Here is a 25,736-nt window from a genome sequence, read left to right as displayed (position 1 = left end):
GTTGAAAGTCAGCTAATCACCCTTCAGATCTTGCAGACAAAAAAAATACCCTCAATTAAACACAAACTAAATCTAAATATGAACAGATGTGAAACTGCATGAAACATGACTATTTTGGGCATTCCTCCTGCAACCAGGAGAGCTGAGCAGTTTGCTGCTCCCTGGGATGAGGCCACAGACACCCACAACAGCTGGTCTGGGAATGCCAAGCATGATCAAACACAAAGAAGGAAGCTGCCAGGCTGAAGCTGTTTGTTACCCTTGAGAGAGCCTGTCAGCTCTGCCTACCTCTGCCCTGCCCTGCCAGCTGCAGCAGCAGAGAACAGGCTGCAGGACCCCAGAGGGATCCACTATGCCCAGGCAGGGCACTGGGAGGTGAAGGGGAGGGCACAGCACCTACTGCTGCTGCCTTCTGCCACTTCTCTCCAACAGCCAGGACCATAAGGGGCAAGGCAGAGCTGGCAGCCCCAGGAGCAGAAGCTCCTACAGATGCTGAGGACACCCAGGGCCTGGCCCAGGGCAGTGAGTCCGAGCTATAGGAAAAGGTCACCCCACCTCACCCATCCCTTACAGCCCCCACATCAAGGCTGGAGATCACAAATGTTTTTCTGCCCAGTTTTCTGAGAGAGAATAGCAATATTTCGAGTCACAGGGGAGGAGCTGCTCAGTTTACCTTATTAATGTCAGAGATGAGTTTGCCCTCCCTCGGCATGTACACTTTCTGATTGTTGGCTCTCATTTTGCTTTGGATGGTAAAAAGCAGCACTTCCAGGTTCCCTTTTTCTGTAAATCTAAACAAAATTTTTCAGGATAATTGAGTTACAATCAAACTTTCATTACTGCTAAGGTATAATCATAGAATCATGTACTGACAGAATGGTTTGGGTTGGAAAGGACTTTAAAGCCCATCCAGTTCCAACCCCTGCCAGGGCAAGGTCACCTTCCACTGTCCCAGGTTGCTCCCAGCCCTGCCCCACCCAGACTGGAACTCTTCCAGGAATGGGGCAGCCACAGTTTCTCTGGGCAACTTGTGCCAGGGCATCCTCACCCTCATAAGGAAGCACTTCTATGAAATATTGAATATAGTTGACTACAATAAACTATAATAAAGCACTTGTTTAAAATGCTGACATGATGAACGGAGCATTCACATAAACACCTCCATCTTGTGTGGAAGCTGGGAGCAATGAAAATAGCCCACACTTCCCCTGGAGCCAGTTGGGGCAGACAGCAAAATCAACTTCACAGAAGTCAGCTGTCTGAGTGTTTGAATTTAAACCCCTTGGGGGTCAAGAAAAGGCATTTTTTTTATTCTAGTACATGCACTGTCCTAGTTTACTCCATCAGCACAAGAAATGGAAATTTTATTTAAAGCCCACTGCAGTCAATAAACTCTTCCCACTGTTTTCCCTGTGTCGTACGCCTGGGAAATAAACTCCATGGGCATTAGGGAATAGTCTGCAATTTTAGAAGATGTCTGCATCCTGTGTAATGCTTTGGGTTGTGATTATTATCCATTAGAACTCATATTAGACAAAAATAATAAACAGATTTGATATCACGATGTTAAAAGAGGCTTTGCAGAAATAAGTTGCCCAGTTTTGCTTGTATCAGTTTGAGTAAGCAGAGCTGTTTGACAAAGCCAGACATACTTCCTCTTCATGTTGGATAAGCAGTAGGGATCTTTTAATAGCAGCGTTTTGGTATTATCCACTGCTATTAAAAGCACGAGTGGTGACATTACTGTACTACCACAGTATGCTATTACCACTCATATGATAAGACAGGCATCCCAGGGCAGGGACAGCTTCCACGACTCCGAGATCCTTTTCTCATTGCTGCTGTTATTATCTGCACATTGAGCAGCACAAAGCGAACGGGCCCCGAGTAATATCGACAAGTGCCAATCAGGAATATGAGAATTGGGCTTGTTGAGGAAAATAAATTCTTAAGTCACAATTAAAATTACTTGGATGTGTTAGTTTTTAAAAAAATCAATGAGTGACTGAGCCAAACAAGAGCACTGACTGTTGCATTAAGCTGAGATTAAACTCACTTGGGTGGTTTCTCCACTGTGCGGTAAGTGTTGAACGCCTGCAGCTGCTGCTGCACCCCAACCAGGGAGTTGGCAAATTTGCGATTGTTGAGGATGATAATGGTTTGCTCAATCCACTCCAGCAGGTCAGAAGCCAGGGACTCGTATTTTTCTATCATTTTCTCTGTTTCAATGGCATTGTCAAGCACCTGCAACAGCAGCACAACACACATGAGTCACAAGGGCAGTACTCTTCAGTCATTTAAATCCAACAGGCCACATAAAAGGAACTGCTGGGAGACTTGAGTTGTGAATCAGAGCACTCACTGCCGGGATCCCTGAGGAATGAGAGCTCAGCATTTTCAGCGCTGAATTCCCAAGATCCCACAGCAATAGGGGGGCAGAGATGAGGCTCACACAAAGATTCATAATCAGCCTGCCCAGCTGTAAGGATGGGGGCAATGTCGCCAAAGGACAGAGAATGACTGCACATGTTTTAAATGAGAGACTTTTCCAGAGGAGACAGAGGGCCCAGAGGGTGAGGAGCAGTTAATGAGAAAGGAAAAGTAGCCATGACGCAAAATTAACAAGGAAAAATAAAACACCAGCCAAGTGTTCTCTAATGTGAGGCAGCTGGAAATTAACTACTTCTCAGAGTCACATGGGAATATTTAACATTCAAAACATGTTCAAAAGCAAAAAGATAAAAATTACTCTTAAAAAACTAACAACCAAGAGGAAAAAGAAAATCAGAAATATTTCACCTGCTTTATAAAAATTTATAATTTAAACTTGCAAACCTTTCCAATACGTTTTCCTTCAACAGCCAAAGCTTTCATCTTGGAGAAGTAGTGGTAATACGTCACCACATAGGTGATGATTGACTTTTCATCAGGGTGATCAACACTGATATCTGCAAACCAGAGAAGAGTTACCTCAGCATGCTGAGGGTGCAGGGGTTACACCAACAGAGCCCAGAGTGCACCAAGGATGTGTTTGGGAGTCAGAGACGGGTTCAGTGGTAATTCAGCCCCTAAGGTTTGTATCCAAAGCAGAAGCAAATTGAGCAGCTTTGCACTGGTTCTGGCAGTAGTGTGGGCTGGGGCTAAAGCGTGGGGCCTTTGGGCTTTACAGTCAAGTTCCAGACTTTGCTACAGCTTGTGCACAGCCAAAATAACTCCTCTGGTGTCTGTGTGAGATGACACAACTACTGTTAATTGACAACTTCAGTGCTGTGTCAGCATTTGGAGAGAGGAATCCAAACCTATGTCTGTCCAGGCGAATCTGAGAGATACAGGTGGAAAACAAGATATTTCCTCTCCTGCAGCAATTCTGAGGCACTGGAAAACAAGCAAGATGAAACTTGCCCAAACACATCACTCCTGCCCTGTGACACAAAAGGCTCTTGCACTAGCACTGGGAGCACACACACTCCCACAGAAGCACGGGCTGAAGCTTTTCTGCTTCTCAGAGCACATCAGAAGGAAGCCTCTGACTGGAATGACTTTATGAATATGTGGCTAGGCCAACAAACTTGTCAGATGGCAGTAAATAAACACAGGATTAAGGGCTCTTGTGCTACTGCTTCTCAGTCTGCTGCTGGAGACATCTCACATTCTCTCCCTCCCTCTCTGCCTGTATCACCAGGTGAGTCAGCAGCATCCAGCTGCTCTTGGACACAAAAAGCTGTCACAGAGATGTTCTCTGACATGGAGGGGTGGGAGGAAAGAGCCCTTAAGTGCTGAAACTGCTGGAATTCTTACCCTCAGGGTCCAGGAGCTTGGTAAGACCAAGGTGCTGCTCTGCAAGGTTAAAAGCATTCTGCAGATTGTAGTGTGCATTTGATTTCTTCAGCTTGTCAAAATCAATCAGATCAGGCCTAGACAGGATGGAAAATTCTTTAGATTTCCCAAAGCACAGTGCAGCCACCCTTAAATGAACTAAGATCTCCAACCCTCAGAAAACCCAGCCAAGGTTTCATGTGCCCCATGCATTTCCCAGCAGTGTTAAAGGAATGAAGCAATGCCCAGCATATGGTACAGCAGGACCTGGCCATGGGAGAGAACAGGGGAGAGCTTAACAGCAGTGAAGGTGACCCTGGAGAAGAGAAGAACAAAGTTGTGGTCACGAGTCTCTCCTCACACCCATGGAAGTGTGCAATCCATCCGGATAACTCTGCCTGAGCTTGCCATGAGCAGCATCCCCAGCCATGGCAGCCTGGCACCACATTTGGCCATCCTTGGGCACGGATTTCCTTCCCCTCCAGGCTGCTCTGGGTGTGCTTCCCGACTCCTGCCCCCAGATTCCAGACCTGGGCATGGGTTACTCACTGAGGTACAACAACCAAACCAAACCCAAATAATCACGAGTGTAATTTATTCCCTTGAAACCAAACACAACCTGTTTTGACTTGTGGTGTGAGAAGCCGCTGCCCAGCTGAGCTCACAATGACCACAAGAGCTGTAAAGCTCAAAACAAGGCAAGTTGCTATAAAACTCTCAGCAACTCCTCAACTTCCTGCTCTTCACAGATTTTTAAATCAAGCTCCAAGGTAGCTGCAAAACCAGGGCAGACCTTGAGCCACACATACCTGTGCTTATGGATCAGTGCATTGAACGCCATCCCATCCCTCCAGCTTGTTGTAAAGTTGTGGATATTGACGTTGGGGTACCTGCAGAACAAAAATCAAGGAGAGCGCAATCAATACAGCGCCCCCAGTGCAGCTCTGCACACTCTGGCACCAAAACCCAGAGCAGGCAGACATTAAGTTTCCCTTGAAATTGTCATTATTTCTTCAGAATAGGGTGAAAAGAGTCAGCATATTGCTACATATATTCATGGATTATCAGATTGCTGTGTTTATCACCCAGCATTAATATCACAAATTCAGACTTTTCTGACTTGTAAACATCAGCTCACGTCTCTTGAATTCCTTCTCTCTGAGTCCACTTAAGAAGAGATGTGCTTGCCCATTTAAAATTATTTCAACAAAAACTCAAAATGTGTAAGAGCTTTAAAGATAATCACTTTAATCCACACTCACCCAGCTGTTTTCATCTGGCACCACAAAAGCAAAGCATCTTTAGCAGATTTCTTCTCTTTATTGTCCTCAGTTTCAACGCTGATATCTTGGATCTAAAATTAACATAGAAGATCTCAATATTTCTCTGGGAATACACATGGCTTTTTTTGAAAAGATGAAAGGAATGCTGGGAAACACCAAAATTAAAGCTACTAAATGTTTATTACTATGCTATTTATTATGAGTTATGTATTCATTATATGGATTTATTATTCTTTCTGCAAAAGGACTTCCCAGCCTTTTCTATCTGAGGGCAAAGACCAATATGCAACTTGCTGGAAAACAAGAAATCTCAAGCCTTAGCTGGGACACTGAAATAATTCCTATGTGCACCCTTAACCCATGTCAGTGCCAAGTCAGCCAGGTTATGGATAACCTGCATGGAGATGGAGAGCAGCCAAGGACAGCATTTCCTCCTGGGTCTAGTGTAGAGACTGGAGCTTCACATTTATTTTTGATTTAGAAATAAAGCCATATGAATTTCCCCACAGGAAACTCCCACCACAGGTCAGCAGCACCATGGAGACTGATTTATCCTGAGAGGTTCCCAAGCACTTCTCCCTCCCATCTGCTGGGAGCACGTGGGAGCACTCTGCTCCTAAAATGCACAGTGAAGTATGTTACACACAGGCATGGAAAGCTCATCCGTGTATCTGTGTGTGCAACAACCCTACCTGGAATCTCAGGATAATAGTCCAAATAAGGCCAAGTGTCAGCCTGTGATTCCCATCCACAATATCATGAGATCCCATGTTTTCTAGGTGCACTCGTTGCTCTTTCAGGAACTGGAGGGCTTTATCCACGTTCTCCAGGCAATGGATGCGCATCCTTCCTTTGGTTGGTTTAGGCTAGAAGGTAAAAGGAAGAATAAAATCATTTATTACTGTAGATGGGAGGGGAAAAGCCAAACAGCTTTAAACTCTTCAGTTCTGGCTGGCGCATCACCTCTCCCAGGCAGCAACGTCACATTTGTTCCTCACATTCCAGGGACAAAACCACCTCTTGCATCTTCCAGCCCATTTTCACCAGGGTAGCAGTAGCACGTGTCAAAACCATGGTAAAAAACCAATATCCTGCACCTGAGCTGGACACAGAGGCCCAATTTCATTTGCCTTTCAAAGGATTTTTCCGGCTTCCTTCCCTCATGTTTCCTCTCTAGGATATTCGCTCACAAGATTTGAACCGCGAGCTAGTCAGTAAAACTCCTCAAGAAGGAAGCGGCATTGCTTTTCTTTGGTCAGTAAATCAGATAAATAGTAAGAAAATAACAGAGATTGATTACAAAGATTTCTTCATAGGAAAAATATACTAATTACAAAATCAGCCACACCAATGTAACACAGTTATATGAAAGCCCAGTGCAACTGCAAAAAAGCAATGAATGTGTTATCAGCATGCAGAATTCTGCTGTAAAACTGAATAAAGGAACTTTGTTGTGCAGATAAGGATTACAGCTGAATAGCCCGTTGAGTGTTCACTGGGATGTCACCAAAGGTACTCAGCCAAACAACTAATTGCCATAATTTCCTTGTTTTCTACAATGATTGTAATTAACTGGCCATGGAAATAGCTCAGGCAGTATCCTTGCCCCAGCCTGCATTCAAGGGGAAGAGTTTCAGCCAGTTCCACAGTACAGTCCCTGGAAACACAGCCTGTGCCACAGGGGATGGTGGAGAGGGAAGCCATGCAGGAAGATGCCCTTTGGGACACATGAACCCTGAGTCCAGCAGCTTTAGCCTCAGTCAGCCTGGGTCTGTTCTCCTCCTGAGGCTGGGGAATGATGGAGAGTTAACCCACAATTCTCAGCAAAAGGGAGATTTTCCAGGAGCCTCCCCCTGATTCAGGGCATAGAAGTCCCTTCAAAGAGGCCCAAATTGCATGTCCAGCCTGTGCACACCCCATCCATCCCAAACGCTGCCAGTGCAAACAGCCACAGCCAGAGCAGGAACAGGAGGGCGCTGCATGTTTGGCTGAAGCCAGCCAGAGATCCCTCACCCAGCAGGGACAATCTGGGATCCAGCCTTTAGCTGGCACCATCAGTTACCAAGAGTGTGGAAAGCTGGACCTAAGGCTTGACTGAACCTTGCAAAACACAGGTAGGAGGCTGTTCCAGGGCAGGAGGGAAGGCGGAGGCCCAGCTGCACCCTCAGCTCCAGCCCACAGCTTGTCCCAGCCACGGCCACACCTGGAGCCCTGGAGCAGCTTCCCAGGCCTGCTCACCTGCACAAGGATGATCCCAAGGCTCAGGAATGACTGTGACTGTGGCCATTTCTCAGCAGCAGTGGCAGAGCCCAAACTGTCCCCTCTGCCTTAACACAGCCTTTTCCACTACCCAAAGCAGTACCTGCACTGCCTCTATTGCCTCAAACTACTGAGCAGAAAAGGATTTGTAAAAGCTCTTTTTGTGCTCTCAGAACCTCCAGTACCATGGTGACGGAGCCAAAACCACTCACCAGAGATGTTTTATGTAGAGGAAGAGGCATCTGAGTCTGGTTTGTGCAAGGTGTGGCTGTGCTTGCCACACTCCCCTGCATAGCCTCGGGATGAGGCATAGTGAGACATATCTTGCACATTTTTTGGGCTAACACAGATCCAGACACTGAGTGGAGGGAAAGCAAGTACCAAACCTAGAGTCTTCACATGCACATTACAGGAAAACTGGTTCTACATCAAAACCGTTCCTCTTTTCCAAGAGAAAATGTGACAGAACTCACTACAGAGAACGTGCTTAAGTGATTTGACCTTTGAGCATCCAGGAATTGTAAGGAATTTACTAATCCTTAATTTAGTTATGGGAGAAACTGAGCTAAATGCTTAATCTTAGGCCGAAAACAATTCCCAGCTTTATTTTTCTGTTAGGCACAAGCTGGTTACCAGTGTGTGCAAACCAAATTACAAGTGTCCTTTCATGCTGGCTGGATTCTTTCCCACTGTTCTCAGTGACAGCATTGCATGCTATCAGTTTCCTTCCAAACACTGCTGTGCAGAGGACATGATGCTGTAAGGCCTGGACTAAGCACTAGGATTAGGAATCAAGCTGAGCAAGGTCAAGAAGATGTAGGTGTTGCCCTTATTGGATGCTCTCATTTTGAGTTTCTCCAACACACCTCCAAGGACTGTGGGTTTTCATCAACAAAAATCACAACAGGTATCAGAAAATGCAGGGTTTGTGCAATTGAAGTGAGAGAGCAAAGAGCAGCCCTGCTTCCCTGATTGGCATCCAAAATCCTGGACTCTGCTCCCCAGGCTCCAGCTCCAGAATCTGAATCCCAGTTTCAAAAGAGAGGAAACAACTCCTGTTTGTTCCACTGCACCAGTAAACACACCACGTTTATGGGATATTTATCTACGCTAGTTTCTGCTTTCTTACCATTTGATGTTTCCTGCCTTATTTTAAGCCTTCTGCGTAAGGCCTGCCTTTAGATTTCCCTGGCAGGGGGCACGGAGTTGTCAGAACCTACCTAATATTGACTAAAATAAATTCCAAAAAACTGAAGAGCAACAGCAAGTAGATGCTGTGTGGCAATCCTCCTGGAATATTTTTGGTGTGTGTAAGATCCTCCTAGAATACTTTCGGTGTGTGTAGTTGTCTCAAGGTTTAGTGCATTACGTTTACTCTTGTTTGCAGAGGAAGGTGTGGTGGAATGCACTGCTCAAACAGAGCCTGCTGTCCTCCAGCCTGAGATAAGGAAGCTACAAAAAGAATGTGTGGTGGTGCAGGCAGCTGCCAATGCCAGACACAAGCGATGATGCAAGTGCAGCTCCACGGAGTCTCCTGCCCTCTCCCCACCCTGCAGCTGCCTCAGCCCTGTTTGCGTTTTCCAAAACCTGGAGTGAAAAATGTAAATGAATGGCGCAGCCAGAGTCATGGGACTGCTCTGAGCTTCCTATTTGCTGCTGAAAATCTTGGCAGGCAGACAGGCAGACTTAACCAGAGGTGACACAGTTGGTGTCTCAACCCTCAGATAATGGGGCATGTTGGTCTCAACTATCCCTGTGTGAGGAACACCTGCTACCCGCAGTGAGCACGTCAAACCCAACACGTCGCTGAGGTGAGCAGTCTGGCAGACACAGAGAGGGGCTCTGAGCAAACGGCAGCTGATGAACACCAGGATCTGTTACCCCATCCACACAGGCACTTCTGTGCACGTCACAGCTCCCTCGCCCTCCCAGACGCACACAGAAAGCTCCTCTCCTGCCTCCCGCACACACACACTACACTGGGCCATATGTTCCACTCATTAACCAGAGTCTTAAGCCATGGAGCTCCACTAATAGGAGAGCTTGATGACAAGTGATTACCCAGCCCCCTGGAGCCTTGGGTCTTAGCTAAAGACCCGTATTTCTTTGAAAAGATTTCTCTAAATTAGGCAGTTAAGAGCATCGCTATCATTTAAGGAACCGAAGGAGAAGCTGATACCCAGCCATTTCCTGGCACCCAGTTTTCCTGTTGTGCAGCAGCATTTTTCACTACAAGGACTTTCTTACTCACCACTCCTTGTGCTGGTACCAAGGGGGTGCCTCAGCACACCCAAAGAAAGAATTTCACCCATTTATTTAAATTGATTTTAGATATTCCCCCAATCAAAGAAAGCCCAAGCCTTATCTATCTGAGTAAAATCAAGTACACTCAGGAACATTCCTGAGCGGTTGGGTGCAATGAACACCACAGTTCCAGCTACTCCCAGGGTGGCGTGGCCCTCTCCAATTTTTGTCCTGCACACCCCTGGCACCCTCCAGGAAGGGAGTAGGGATGTGCCAGGCCTGCACACCTGCATCAGTGCAGGGCTTGTTAGCAGAAAAATGGGCCACTGCCCACAGGGCCCAGGAACGTCCCCCAGCACACCTAACTCACCACCACCGAGGGATCTAAGGGGCTCAGGAACATTTTGTGCTCTGTGCCTGTCAGATTTGGGAGCAGGGAACATGCTGCTAGAAGCACTCAGCATGTTACCAGCAAGGAACCTTTGAAGAAGGCATCCTTTGATTCTCACTGAAGCCGGTAGGAAGGCATTTTAATGGTGTCTGGATCCAGCTGAAGCAATAGAGCCCTTTTTTTTTTCCTTTAATATATAAAAAGACATTTTCAGTGCTGAACCCTCAGCACTCAGATTTCCTGTACTGCAGTTGGGCCAAGGATTCACAAAACCCCACCCAAACCCAAACCAACCCCCCCCCCCAATGGATATCAATAAGCACTTACAAGTCTCTCTCCTGAAAGCACTTCCAGGAGTTTGATGAGCATCCTCCCATCTCGAAGGTCAGTGTACAGGTCTGTAATTCGGCAGGACACACGAGCCAAGTGGGAATTCACCCACTTTGTGAAGGTCTTCTTCTGAACTGCCTCACGTTCATCTGTGGGGAAAACAACACAACCTTACTCGAAATGAATCACAGCTCATGTTTCTATGTGCAAATGGGATGTTCAAACACCTAAGATTAAATCAAAGGTATGGCTTGTCTTTTTCAGAGAATCATTGATGGAATTAGGACTTTTCATTGAAAACCCACCGTTTTTCACCTGCTGAGTTCACCTGCTCTGGAACACACACACAAATCCGCAACAGATCCCCCAAAATACCACAAGTCATTTTGGATTAAGACAGGTATGACAGAGAGCAGAGACCAAAGCTTACCACTGACTTTTTCCCTTCTCATGACAATATTTATTTGCAGATTCAACATTTATAACTGTATTTACACAATGTCAAGATGAATTTTTCCATAACTGCATGCCTGAGGTAGACAAGCATTTATATCAAGCCATAGAAAAATAGATTCTTTCCACCTTCCCAGAGTCTTTCACAACTGTTTACAGAGGAAAACATTGGCTGTGGGAGCTCTCTTACTGCACAGGCTCACTGCAGTCCACATTAATTCCCAAACTCCTACCCAGCTATCTGCCAAGCCTAGAGCTCTCAGACAGAAAACATTATACATCTCTGTGGTTACATTCTCTTGCCAAGGGCTTTGGATGAAGCCCTTCCTTGTTAGCCAAAAGTCATTTCACTGAGCTGGGAAATACTGCAGACCAAATCTGTCAAAACACAGGTGCTCTGACTCGGACTCTGAAAGCTACAGTTAGACAGCTGAATGGAAGTGCTCTGCTTTCCCAGGCAGACAAGATTCCAAGCCTCCCATCAGTCACTATAAAGTTGTTGTCATGTGCAGGAACAGGACATGAAGACAGGTTAATCCTAAACTACAGCATCCCCAGCTCTGAAAGCTCCAAGAATGTTGCTTGAAACACAGAGAACATTCCAGATATGACTGCCCAGGGGTTTGGTGGATGCTGTCCTTCCAAAGGAAGGATGTGCTCCCTTCCTGGCAGTGCAGCATGGTAGAGGCATGGTCCCAGCACATTCATAACCAGTCACTGACCCCAGGACCTTGGAGACAGCAGCAAAAATCCAGTCTTGGTGATGTGGGATGACAAAGATGCTGAGTGTAAAGAGGACAGAAAGATGGGGAAGAAGTAAAAGAGGAAAAGACAGTAAGAAGAGAAATCAGATAACAGAACAGTGGTGAGTGGGAGGGAAAGCAGACCTGAACTGTGTGGTGGTTTGCCCAACTGCACAAACCCCACCCTAAGATTTCCGTTCCTCCCACTTATTTCTGAACTTGTCCTTCCTACCCATGTGGTTGGTCATGACCAAAGCTACAGCACTGAAACTGCCCCGTTTTGACAGCTTTTACCTACCTGTAAGGTGTGAAATTACAAATGTGGCTTGGAAAGCTGTCAAAGGTGGGGTTAGTGACAAAACAACATGCTTTGGGTGAACTGACAGTTTGCATTACTTGTGTTTGCCCTCACTCTGTGTGGAGCAGAGGATCCCTGTGATAGAGGAAAAGCACAGGAAATCAGCAGGAACTGCAACTAGTGTCTACCAGCTTTAAATATATATTTTATGAACTATTTATAGCAAGTGCCTGGGAATGCTGTTCTTGCATATCTGCTTGTCTAGTAATCCATGCCTTTATTTTAAGGGTTTTTTTTTGAAATTAGTCACAGAAGAGAAACCTTGCAATAGTTGGTGCTTTTAAAAGAAAATTCCAACAGAAATTATGTCTCCCTTCACCAGCTTGAACAAGCCCCAAAACAGCTCAGGAAGTTTGTTTATTTAATCACTGTAGTCTCTACACAGAAACACAACATTCAGTGATCCCTATGCTTACATTCATTCCAAAGAAAAATGCCACTGTACAGGATCATGAAAATAGAGCTGGATATACAAAATATGATGTAAAACAAGGAAGCTATCAAATACCATCTTAAAGCCAACCATTAAAAAAATCTTTGGCCAAAAATTATGGCTATCAATAATCCTCCCAATCCGGGGTCACAGTGAAAGTAAAGAGTGGGAAAAGAACATCCATGTGTGTTTAGTAAAAGGAGAAGAAGAGTCAGGGCCTAATTTTGAACAGATGAAAGACATGATGTGGGAAATGCAGTGACACAACAAGTCACGTTGTGAAACCTTTGGAGCCGTGGTATTAACTGACACCAGCTTGGGACCTTCTAGTGTTGAAAGCAAGTCAAGGAAGCCAACAGAGCAAGCGGCCCTTCCAGGACAGGGAAGATGGGTCCCTCCTGGGGACAGTGTCCATGTGGCTCAGGAGCTGCTTTCCCAAAAAGTTTTACGACCCCAGCACTTTCAGCAGCCCCAAAGAAGGACAAAGTGCATTCTTCAGGCAGTGGGGACTCAGGGAAAAAACCCAAGAAAGCTTGACTGACTCCTTGTCTGGAGTAGTGCCTCAGCATCCTCAAGCACAGTGAACTATCAGGGAGGGAGAAGATGGGAGCCCAGGCTGGCTGGAGGCCCTCTGTGCTGGGGGAGCTGATGGTGGTGCCGTTAGGAAGTGCTTTCTTTACTCTAGAGTTCAAAGCCAGTCGCTGCCTCTCCCCTTCTGCCTTCCCGTTTCCTCAGCCTTGCTCTCGGTGGCCTCGATTTCCTGTTTACAGCGAGAGGCTGCAGGGCCCGGTTGGTTTCTCTGCCTCCCCCCCTCTGCCCCCACCCCAGCTCGCTCTTGCCTGAGCTCCTCTCACCTGATCCCCACCCATCTGTGGCACCGGCCTCCTCCCTGCTGGTCCCACCATTTAAAAATAGTGTGAAAGTCTCTACTGGGACCACAGCTGTGTTCCAGCGCTAACTCCTCATACTGAGCCTACAGTCGTCTTTTCACATGAGCTCCAGCAAGTTCAGTGCTGGAGCTATTGATGGCTTTTCACTTTCTTTCCATCTCTCCTCTGATTTATGGCCAGCAGGGCCCAAAGCAGGGAGATCCTCACGGGTGCAGCCCTGTGGGAAAACCCTGTGGCACCACACAAGGGCCAGGCCCCACATGCCACTGCCAAGTTTTGGGGACAACCAGCAACTTATGTCAGAAAAATGCCACTGGAGAGACACAGCAGCTCTTTCAGGCTCCTAATGGGGCAGTCACCCAGGAAGGCCGGGCTTTATCCCGCACTTGGCACAGGCGGAGCACAGCTCTAATTCCCCCTGATATTCTCAGCCAGAGAAGCCCCTGGAGGGAGAAGGCACAGCCCTTCTTACCCTGCATCACTTCACTCCTCTTGCACTCCCACAACGTGGGAAAGCAAACCAAGCCCATTTGGAAAGTGGCGTGACTGGAGTTGGTCATGTTAAAACCTCTCCTGATTATTTCTACATGGTGTTTCACAATGACAGCAGGTTTTTGCAATGCTTTTATCAACCCTTTCTAACTGATAAACTATTTTTCTGCTCTGGGGTTTCAGGTTAAAACACACACAGAATTAAAACCAAGAAATTTTGGTTGTAAAGAAGAAAAGAAAGATACGTACAGAAATGGGCTTAGAGCCCTGACAATTCGGTTAAGCAAACAACACAACTGTGACTCTCCTAATGTGCAAAAACCTCCACAGTAAGGACTAGGTACATCCATGAGTGATGACTCCAGGGATTTAACATCAGCCATGGGCCCTGAGTGCTATTTACGAACGTCATGTGATGGTTTTGACAAATGTCCTTCATACTTTCAAAAACACAGTTATGGATTTTGAAGATTAATTAAAACGAGAGGATATGGGTGGAGCTCCAAGTGTCCTACAGCTTGTGAAAACATTTGTTTCCCAAGGGTAAAGAGAAATGAGCAACATGCAAAACATGAACAGCAGGAAAACGGAAGCCACTCTCAGAGCAGTATCGATAATAGAGAATCCAACTTATCTTGAAGCAACACTGGGAAGGAAATTTCCTTTATGCGGAAGGCCCCATGACAATGCTGCCACCAGACAGGCTTGCAAACTCTGATGCTGTGATTGTGACGCATCAAGGACTGACTTTGTTTAGGAGTTTAATAAATAAACCAGAATTTGTACACTGAAAGCATAAACTGAGCTGGACAGGATCACAAACAGGCACCAAACCCTTTCCTCGCTTGGGGGGAAACACTTCTTCCTCCACTAATTTGATAAGAAAAAATCCTGACAAAAATGCAGTCAACTTTCTGAAAGCCCAGAGCTCAGTCACTGAGTCCCCATTGTGGGACAGTGGTACCAGGGTCACATACACCTCCCCCTTGTCACACACTCAGCTCTGCTGGGTGAACTCAATAGGGCTGTGCCAGAATAATGGTGAACTTGTTTTAATAACTGCCCTGGGAAAGGCAGGGCTGCAGGAGCAGACCGAGACCAACGTGGGCCCCGTGACCCCGTGCACTCCCACATGCCAGGAGGCGTTACGGGCCCCAGGGCCTTCGCGCGCAGCAGCACTGACCGCAGCTGTGGCAAAGGTTACCTGTGCCACCACCTGCCTGCTAAACACCGCTTCCAGACACCCTGCTCGCTTCCATACCAGTCAAACCACATTTCCAACAAACTGACCTTGAATCCCTTTCAAACAGAATGGTAAATCTGCTTGGGCCACGCTGCTGCCAGCCCTGCAATGACTTTGGGTGTGGGACAGCTCCCACCAGCCCCTGGGCAGGGGCAAAGGCCTCCACACAGCAAAGGGGATGCTCCCAAAAGAGCCCAAACAGGGAAAGTGGAGCACAAAAAGAAGAGCTGAAAGGAGCAGTCTAGGACTGCTGCTGGGGTCTCAGCCCCTCAGGACAGCCCAGCCATCAGTGGCACTGACAGCCTCCCTGCTGAGTCCAGCCCGAGGGCAGCTGCTCTAGGCACTGTCCATGGATCCCTGCAATACCTCAAGCAAGACAAATTACAGATAACTTTTAATCCCTGACTCCAAAAGCTCTGTCTCTTGCAGGTTTACATCTTATATTTCCATGCTGGAAGTAATCTTTCCAGCTTAAAATGATTATTTTTTTCACTATAGCATCCAGTGTGTGTCCTACATGAAGCACTGCTGCACCCACTAACTCAGAGATCAGCTGAGTGCTGCTCTAGGCACACCACTTCTGCTAATATCCACTATCCACAGCTTCCCAGAATTTCCCAGATCATATTCTCATTTAACAGAGCACAGAGAAAACAGAGCTTCCTTTCACAGGACAACGTTCCCATTGCTGTTGGTTTTCAGGGTGCAGGATATCACCCAAAGCTTTCTCACAGATGCAAGGATGCGGAGTGAAATAACCAGTAATATCCACAGCTTCACAAATTCCAGCTGTGCTTAGAGGTTTTTCAGTTGAGAAAGAAGCCTGAGAGAAGGGCAGATCAGCTACTGGGACAAGAATGTGGTGATCAAACAAGATTTTATCAGGAAACAACATGAATGGATGTGCTGTGATAACCTTCACTGTTTATTGGAATAAGAAAAGAGCGACAGTGAACATGAAATAACTAACATGGGTCCAGCCTCTGGTGTTCCAGGCAGGCTTGAATGGAGTGACCTGGCCCTGAGGCACACAGAGTCCTCAGTGGGTCTGACACAGCTCCTTTGGCCACCACTCCAGCAGCATCTTGACAAACAAAACAGTGTTGGTGGCTCTTGCTCCTTAAATTCCCTGTCCAAACCGAGGGCTGTGTGCTCAGAGAAGGCTGGGGACTGACAGCAGCCCTGGGCTGTGCCCCAGGCTGGGGAAGGAGGCTGAGGCTGGGTTTGTTCACACCTCAGCCCAGCAGAACCCCACCCTGGGGGAGACCCACTGTGGGACTGCGGCTTGTGGGGTGTGTAGCTATGCAAAGCACACAACTGATGCACCACTAAATATAGCCCAGAGGGGAAAACGCACCTCAGTGTATCCACTGAGGATCAGCTGAGGAGAGAAACATCTGCTTGGGTAAACACTCCCAAAATGATGGCCTTTCCACATGGTCCCACACATGCTGGATTAGTCCTTACGGCATCAGGAAGCCCAGAGAACAATGCATAAGCACGCACAGCCAGGCACTGAGAGTCTAAATGGAAATATATTGGAATTGATCTATAGGGAGGAAAATGAAGGAACAAGGAAAGATCACTACTAGCTATCAGTAGAGAAAAGGAAATTTTCTCTTAACATTCAAGTGTCCTACAGCAATAAACTGAGCAGTGGACGCTGCTTTTCTCCAGCTGCAGATGACAGGTTAGGAAAACTGGGATTGATAAAAATGGAAAAAACAGAGCTTAATGTAGAAAACACAAGTCCATAGTGCACACATACAGGGACAAGGAAAAAACTAGAACCAAACCTGCAGGGAGTCAAATTTACACGACATACAGAGAAAATGATACACGTGGAACCAGTGCTTAGAGAAAGGCATCTCCTTCACTTTAATCTTGCCAACAGTTTACCACGGAGGAATGGGAGTGGAGCAGCTGATCATTCTGATGCAAATAGGATGCATTTGTTAATGGTTATTTTATGGCACAAAGTAATCTGTGGAGTGACTTCCCATCCAAACTGGTGAGATCACACCAAAGCTTTTACATGCTCCAGCATGACTTAAACAAGAACTTGAATGCAAATGTTAAAGATGACAAAGAAATGAGGGGATTTTGTTTGTGCTGTGTTTAGCTGGTGATTTCATTAGGAGCAAAATCCTTGCTGCTTTCCCAACTCTGCTACATGGAGACAATTGTGGAGAAACCAGGGGTGTGTTCAGCAATCCTTTTGCTTTTACTAGGAAGCACCAGCCAGCTACTAAATCCTATTAAATATCTACCCTTCCCTAACAAACATTACAGCATGTGACCACTTTCACTGCTGAAAATGCTTTGGAAAATAAAAAAGGGAAAGCTACATAATGGAGCAGCAGGTGGAACAAACAATTCTGCTGCTTTCTGTCTTTGATGGCACTAAACCTCCCTCACATAAACATGATGCACAGAACAATGTCCAGGAGCCAGCCAAGCATTACGGGGTGTGGAAGGGCAGGTCATTCCATTGTCTTCGTTTTTACACAGAGTTTATGACATTTTGGTGTCAGCAACACAAAAATAAACCTTCCACAAGCCAGATGCAGATTCATGTACAGGAATGATTATGTTCATCTGCAAAAAGTCATTGTAAAGCCTCCCACAGCAAATAAATATAAAAGTCATCTGGGTTTAACAGATTAAACTGGTGGAAGAACTCAGCTTGTGATTTTTAACTTTTGTTTCCATTCAGAAGATGAAGATGACACATTTAAGCAGATTTAGAGGAGCAGGTGCTCAACTCTCCCTGCATTGGTGGTGGATGTTTGAACTGCTTGTTTAACTTGGGGGGGCTGGAATACAAACCTGTGTAACCATCTCCCACAACATGTCCAGCTCCCTGTGTGGAGAACACCCATCACAGAGCCCATTACAGCAACAGTAACCAGTCAGCTGCTCTTCTGGTTCCCCAGGAACCCCCACCAACTGCTTGTTCTTCTGTATGAAATGCAAAGCAGCTATAGAAACACAACCTTTCTAGTGGGTGATTCAAATGGTTTAAGACTTCTGCGTGCTGCTCTTGGAAACACCTACGCCCACCTTCAGCCTCAACCACCAGCACCTGCCCTGGGTTGCACAAGTCCACTGAACAAAATGGTCACAAAGATCAAGGCCTGGACCCCAAACTGCATCACAGAATCACAGACTACTTTGGGTTGGACAGGACCTTAAATATAACCCAGTTCCACCTCTCTGCCATGGGCCAGGACACCTTCCACTAGGTCAGATTGCCCAGAGCTCCACCTAGCCCAGTCTTAAACATTTCCAGGGATGGGGCATCCACAGCTGCTCTGGGCAATCTATGCCATGGCCTCACCACCCTCATAGGGAAGAATTTCCTTCCCATGTCCCATCTAACCCTTCTCTCTGTCAGTGTAAAGCCATTCCCCCCCTTGCCCTGTTACTCCAGACCCTTGTAAATAGTCTCTCTCCACCTTTCCTGTACCTTCTTCAGGCATTGTCATGCCACAGTCAGGTCACCCTGAAGCTTCTCTTCCCCAGGCTGAACAATCCCAATTCTCTCAGACTTTCCCAAAGGAGAGGTGCTCCATCTCTCTAACCATCTTGGTGGCCTCCTCTGGGCCTCTCTTCCTCCTTTCTGAAGAAAGATGTTACAAAACCATATTTACAGCAAAATAGCATAAGAATGGATGAATAAAGGAGTAACTTTCTGGCCTCATGGCGTGCAGTGTTCAAATGGGCCTCCTCTAAAAAGCAACATGGAAAATGTCTCAGTGCTGTTGGCATTTTACACGAAAGGACACAAACCCCTCGCGGCTATTTGATGTCAGTGCTTGTTGCCACTTTTCCCTCTTATGTAAGGAACAAATCACTTCATCAAAAGGAGCATGGAAAAAGCATCTGCCTGTCCCAGGACACTGACTCTGAAATTTCCACAGAAGAACAATGAAAACCTGAGGTCACTGCACTGTTTCAAGTACACACAATCTGGGGGGTCTTGGCAGTTTCCTTTGAAACACATTATATGTATAATGCAGGGAAGTGCCAGGGGATTTTTGAGGGGGACAAAACCATTTTTCTATACTTGTCCAAACCACTCTTTGACTGACAGTGTTGAATGAGGATGAGAGCAAGGCTTGGCACAGGCAGGGAACATGCCAGGTACTTCCCTACATCAGATTCATCTTATTTCTTCCCATGTTCAGCAAACCCAGCAGAATGAGAATTTTTACAGTGGACTCCCACTCGTCTGTGGGAAGGAAAACAAGGGTAGGAGGAAGGAGCTGGGGGGTTTTATTATTTCTGTTGTTCTCTTTTCCTTTCAGTGTTCCTCCCTGTTCTCAGAACTGCAGGGAATGCAGCTGCTCTCACATAAGACTACTGGCACTGCTATTCCCACAGTGCAATTCCTACTGGTCCTGTGTGCCCAGCCTGGGACCCTCCTTAGCTAGGGATTTGGAAATACAGAATTGTAACTGACATTAACCAGAGAGGAGCCACAGAGAGATGGGCATCAGGAGTCAGCATTCCCTGTGAAGACAGCAAAATGCATGGTGAATCCCATCTTTTCCAGAGCAAACCCTGGCCCTGTGGGCAACCACCTCCAGTGGCACACACCACCCTGGAGAGAGGAGACCTGCCAGGATGCAAGGCTGGGGGGAGCCAAGCAAGGGCAATCCTGATGGGATATCCAGAAGAAATCTGTCACTGTGAGGGTGTTGAGACACTACCTCCCCCACAGGCTGTGGGGACTTCATCGTTAGGGAGATTCAGATCTCAGGAGGACAAATCCCTAAGCAACCTGATCTATCACGGGAGTACCCCTGCTCTGAGCAGGTGTGCTGGACCAAATAAACTCCTCTCCCAACCTGAACTATTCTGTGATTCTATGAATTCCAGCAAGCTTAAACAAGAATAGGCCAGAAGACTGCACTGCCAGTATTCTTATGGAATCCCACTGAGGGATTTCAGAGAGCTGTGGGATCTCTTCTTTCATCTGAGGCACAAGTTGAGACATTATATGGAAAGCAAAGTCAAAGCTGTGGTATATTTTGACCATGCTTCTGTAAAAACTCACTGCAAACAGAATGAAGAATAGATGAAAGAAATGCCAAACCTTTGTTGGTTTCATGTTTAAATCTAATTTCACCTTAATGACAGAGAAGCATGAATAGAAAATAAAGAAATCTATGATGATTGCATTTAATCCTTTCAAAATATTAAATCTCTGTGCTAAGAGATGTTATCATTATAATTAATTGCTGCTAAATTATAATTTTCATTATCACAGAAATATTTTAAATGGAAGAACATGTATTTAAACAACCACTGTGCTGATCAGGGATTAATAAGAGCTGAATTCATAGCCTTGCTGAACAATGTGTTTAGTTCCTGCAGTTTCCATGGCCACACAATAATTTACTATTGTTAATTGCGTGCCATAATGTAGAGTCAGATGCACTACACTGTGCTGACAGGATGCTGAATAAAAGCAGCACTACATAAAAGCAGCACCACCACAGGTAGGACAGACCATAGCCCAGCAAACTAAATCCCAAAGGTGAAAACTGAATGAGTAACAGCAATAAAAATACTGTAGGTTACAATAAAAATCACTTGTATAACTGAAGGAACGTTGATATTTATAAAATGCCATTATTTCTAAAAAGGGAGTTTTAAAAATGCATTAATTTTAATGAGATTTGAGACAAACTGCTAATAAGAAGCATTAGAGGAAAAATCCCTAATCTTCTCTGACTCTAATCTGCAAACCCATCATGCAGAGCTCCCAAGAAAGTCCTGGAGTTGGTGTCTTTTGAGACTGGCAGAACTGACACCTTCACCTGTTTGCTTGCTTAAAAAAAGCTCCAGAAAACTGAACCATGATCTCGACTTGAACACACATTCCAACCAGTCACTCTGTATAGTAAAGGAGTTCTTTAAGAAATCCATGTGGCAATTTAAAAAAATAACAATTAATAATAAGAAATCTTTCTTTTCATGCCACATCTGCTTTATTGCGAATTCTGAGGCACAAACTAGTTGCACATGCATTCTAGCTCCTCACCTCAACATTTTCGTACTTGCCTGTTTGATTCCAATCCAAAGGTCATTTACTGATCTGCTTTTGTGGGACAATGTGGCATGTTTAAGCAAAATCATTTTAGCCTTTGGAATTATGCAAGAGTGGGGAAAAGAGATCCCTTTCCACCACAGTATTTCCTGCCCAGGTAATAACTTTCAAAGCAGTACCAGAAAAAAACCCTTTGTTTGAAACCCTCAAAGGTCTCTCTGAGATTTAAAAGGTGATGCAAATTTGAAGAAATTAGGGTAAAATTATACTTTGAATACCTTACATGTGTATCTTCATCCAGAAACATCACTTGTTTCTTGTTTTTCTAGTCTTAAAAGTGGACTTGTGAGTTGTACTGATTGTGCAAGGCCTTGACTGCAACAATTGAAAGGCCCTACACAGGGACAAAGGTGTGGCTCCTACAGAAGGGATCCAGGAGAGCTCCCAAGAACTTACCTTCACTTACTTTCTTTCATTTTTAGCACAATGAGGAAATTATGAAAGCACTCAAAGACTCCTGATAACAGTCATTTCACTGATGCCTCTTTAGCCATGTTGCACATGGGCTCCATATTCTGGGCTTTTCCCCCTCAAAATGTGAATTGGTGATGTGGTGTTTCTTTTAAAAGCCCCAAAATACAGAATAAAGCCCCAAACAGACTATGGGGTAATGGCAATTAATAAAGGAAAACAACTTCTGAAAGTTCAGTGTCTAATTAATGCTCCCAGTTGTCTGTTAGTGCAACAGCAATGTCACTAGAACAGAGTTCAGGTATTGGTTAAGCACAGAACTACTGCACATTTGCACAGACTATGTGTGCTTGCACCCATCTTACACACCTCCAAATCACACAGATACAGGGGTACACAGGCACAAGAATGGCATCTTACACTCATTTGTATGTTCCTGAAGCCTCAATCACAACTCACTGACTTTCAGGTCTCCAAACTTACACACATTTCACACATTTCAGCGTAACTCAGATACACCAGATGTTTATGCAAAAGGAAAAGCCCCATGAATACACTTCTGAATGTGAAGGCCACGGTGACCTGCAGCTGATGCCAGAGAAATGTTTCTAAACTTGGCAACAGGAGCGAAACCAGAAGGGAAAGCTGAGTTGTGCAGCACAGAAAACAAAAGGTGTTCTGGCATTAGGTGGCTCACGCAAGTACACCTGAAACCTGCCAGGAACTGGCTGGGATGGGCCATGCTCATGAGGCTGGAGGAGAGGGAAAGGACAGCCCCACACCCAGCACCCTGAAATGGGCACTGCAGAGATCACACCACCCTGCCCAGCCATTTCAGTCATTTGGGAAAACCAGGGGGAAGTCCCCTTGGAGCTGCTGTTTCATTCCATGCTTGTCCCAGCCCTGCCATACCCAGCCTGGGGAGCAGCTCTGCTGGCGCCAGGGCAGAGCTCCAATCCATCCCTGCGGGGGATGGCACTGCCAGGACATGCTGCATGGTAAGAGATTTTACATACTAGGTGTCCTTAAGTGTTGTCTCCTCTCCAGGACAACTTGTGACTGCTTTTATTTAGGAAAAAAGTATGTGCAGTGAGGAATTGGCTGGAACATGGCCGGCGCCAGGCGCTGAGGACACGGGAGCATCTTTCAAGTGGCACAGAGCATCATTAGCATCAGTGTGCTGGCAAACACCAGTGCGAGCCAACTGTTAAGAGCGAAGGCTCCAGTAAATAAGGTTTGTATCATGGGAATTTTATTATATACCCTATCAGACATATTTACTTTGGAGGAGAAGCAGAGAGAGAAGCATTTAATAATATATCAGCAGCAGGGGATTTATGGAAAAAATGTTCCACAACTTCCATGCCTCGCCCTGTGAGCTCCTTCCGTAAGGACTTAGGCCACAGCTAAGAGCAACCAGGTCCAGATGCAACCAGCCCTTAATCTGCTATTAAAAGCTGACAGATTATCAGTGCACCTGCACAAGTGACAGTGGCCAGGACATCACCCAGGGAACAGTCAGGAAACCGTCTGCGGGCAATGCCAGTTTTCTGAAGAGACTTCCTTGAGCTAGAAGTGACACACTCACTGTTTCTGATCCCAGGGGAGGCTGTGAGGATGAAACTCAACTCGCACCCCACAGGGTGAACAAAGGCACAGGGAGGGAGAACATGAGACACTCAGCACTCAAAAGTAAAGATAACCCAAATTATTGAACTTCCCGTGACGAGGATAACAGAAAGGTCAGAAGTTCAGAACACCACCAATATTTGATGTTTCCAGACACCTCCCCTATTTACTCAGAGCCTGCCTTAAGTGCCATTCTGTAATGGCTCTTACTCATGTCAGCCTGCAATCACAGTACAGTCACATCTGTGATTTCACAGCAGTCTCTCCCATTATATTGCCAGGCAATCTGAGTTGACAGAGGAACACACCCTGAAAAAAGCAGCCGTTGCACTATCAAAGTCTAGCTTCCCTCCAAATAACCGTGGAAAGATACTAAACTAGATGTAGAATTAATTATTACCCAAAGCAAACCGTAGTTAGTTGACTGCAGATGGGATGGTCAGGTTTTCAATTATCTTTTTTCCTGGAACCAAATCATAATCAGATCATATTTTCAAAAACTGGAAACACTTCCTGGACAAAATGAGCATTAAGAATTGGACTTCAGAGGTTTTTTGAAAGGAGAAGGCAGAACCAGTATTTGGTGTTAGCACAGAGAAGCTGAAACCAAGGGGAAACTGTTATTTGAGAAAAATGTAGGTACAGGACTGGATTTGAGAGACAAAACCCCTCAGCACGGTGTTGTTTGTGCAGCTCCTTTTAACGGGACTGCATTGGTTTAGACTATCTGAGAAGTGGGTGCTGCATACTGGCTGATTTTCTGCTGAGGTTGCCAAGCCATTAAGTGAAATTTAGGTATCTTTATTAAACCATAGGGGTTTCATTCCAAGAAAAATCTGGGCAGCCAGCGTTTATTCTTTTCAGATAAACTCTTAAATCTCTTTGTAACCACATGTTGTTTTGTTTAATCTTTGAAGGCATAAGGTCACCCTTTGCTTGTGATTAGAGTACTGTGGTCACACAGATCATGTTTGTACCTTGCCACTGCGCTTTTTCCACTGACCCTTTGGTGAGCAATTCTCCAGCTACTCTGCCTGAAAACTCAGTCCCAACAGAACTAAAACAGGCAAGAGAACTTAAAACCACTAATCTCAAAACCAAACCAATCCTCGGAAGCACATGCCTGGCCATTTTGGCAATATTGTAGGCAGAGATGTTTGAAGTCTCTGCTAGGGATACCAAATATGCCTTCTGTACAATGCCATTTGGGATGACACTGCTCATTTTTGCTAATAGAAATAATGCATAAAAATCATATTTATGACCTCCTCCTCAATACAGTTTAGCCAAAATCAGTGCAGGACTGTGCATGCTACTGATTCCCACCAAAGAGCAAACTGACCCTGTTCAGTGTCACTTTGTCACATATGTGAAACTGGGCTTGCACTTTCCAGTTCCAGCTTATATTTTATGAACAAACCAAACTTGACTGAACACAGAATTATCAGAACTTCCAGTTATCCCATGAAAAGGCCACTTGGTAATGCCAGCTCTTTCACAAGCCCTTTGAAAAGGCAAGAGCGTGGCCCCCAGACCATGGCCCAGTGGCTGCCTGCGTGTCTGCCGGGCTGTGCTGTTCCCTGCACACTGAAGGGCCTTTCTCTGTAAGCTCCTTTCTCGGGAACAGTGGGGCATTGAGCAGGGCTACGAGCCTGGTTAATATTAGTTTGGCTACAGCAGTGCTCTCCAACAAAGGAGGCTCTCAGCCCGGGATACCCTCGCTCCAGCAGCAAGTGCACAAGGGCTTTTGTGTGAGCATGGGCTCTCCCGGCCACCGCGACCTCGGGCTCCGCATCACAAGTCACAAGCATGAGTGCTCCCCATCCCTCTGGGCCTCTCTCCTGTGGCACAAATGTGAGGACTCAGCTCGATGCATTTTCAGGAGCAGTGAGCAATTTTGGGCTCACGTGCTCCCCTTAATTGCACGAGGCTCTCCATGAAGACAGGAGGGCCACAGTGACTCTGGGTGCCAACAGGGACATGAAGTGTTCGAGGCGCAGCTGGGACTGAGGCCCTGCTCCCCACAGCACCTCTGTGCTCATCAGGTTCCCCTCTGCTTCTGCAGGCCAGGCCATCACCTCATTCCTGTTGCACTGAATTTCAGCTGGTGGAATGCAGAGTAATCCAAGAGTTTCTTACTCTCTCCACAAATGACCCTTTACTTTGAAAGGACTCATTTTGAGTTGGGAGGGGAGTTGTTTACTAATACTTGTTAAACAACTTTAATCGTTGATGAAGTGTCACTTCACTTGGACAATCACACTGGGATAAAGGCCGTTACCTGCCAGGCCCAGATATAAACTTCCAAATGGAATTTCAGATTTGATTTCTTGTGGGAAGAGCAAAGCAGATTCTCAACCACCTTATTTATGATATTCTATCTTCTTCACCACAGCTTTGAAAGTCAACAGAGACTAATTCCCAAGCTTTGGTGTAAGAGTTTTCCCAAAACCATCTATTTAATGAAGATTATTCATTTTCACATGAGGAAAAAATGTCATTGTCATACCCTGCTACTTAATAACTGATACTTAATACTTCTCAATTCAACTTAAACAGGAACAAAAAGACCTTCAGAGCTGTTAGTAATCAAATACTCATGAAATTATTTGAAATTCAGACTCTGAGCAGAAGGGGTGCAGT

General features: G+C 45.8%; 1 protein-coding gene across 5 annotated transcripts in view; it reads right to left on the bottom strand.

The window, feature by feature from the left end:
- SPTBN1 (spectrin beta, non-erythrocytic 1) overlaps positions 1 to 25,736 on the bottom strand; it is a 121,369-nt gene that overhangs the window by 36,954 nt on the left and 58,679 nt on the right. For all 5 annotated transcript variants that reach the window (XM_082276570.1, XM_082276568.1, XM_082276569.1 and 2 more), the window contains 8 exons: positions 10,321 to 10,472; positions 5,792 to 5,965; positions 5,079 to 5,170; positions 4,626 to 4,706; positions 3,799 to 3,914; positions 2,836 to 2,948; positions 2,057 to 2,244; positions 674 to 791 (listed from right to left, as the gene is read on the bottom strand). In XM_082276570.1, coding sequence (XP_082132696.1) covers positions 674 to 791; positions 2,057 to 2,244; positions 2,836 to 2,948; positions 3,799 to 3,914; positions 4,626 to 4,706; positions 5,079 to 5,170; positions 5,792 to 5,965; positions 10,321 to 10,472 — 1,034 coding nt within the window. The remainder of the gene's footprint in view (positions 1 to 673; positions 792 to 2,056; positions 2,245 to 2,835; positions 2,949 to 3,798; positions 3,915 to 4,625; positions 4,707 to 5,078; positions 5,171 to 5,791; positions 5,966 to 10,320; positions 10,473 to 25,736) is intronic.

The sequence above is a fragment of the Coloeus monedula genome (genome assembly GCF_965178545.1).
Source record: "Coloeus monedula genome assembly, chromosome: 2".
In the NCBI taxonomy this organism is placed as follows: Eukaryota; Metazoa; Chordata; class Aves; order Passeriformes; family Corvidae; genus Coloeus; species Coloeus monedula.
This window is presented reverse-complemented; position numbering and strand designations above follow the sequence as displayed.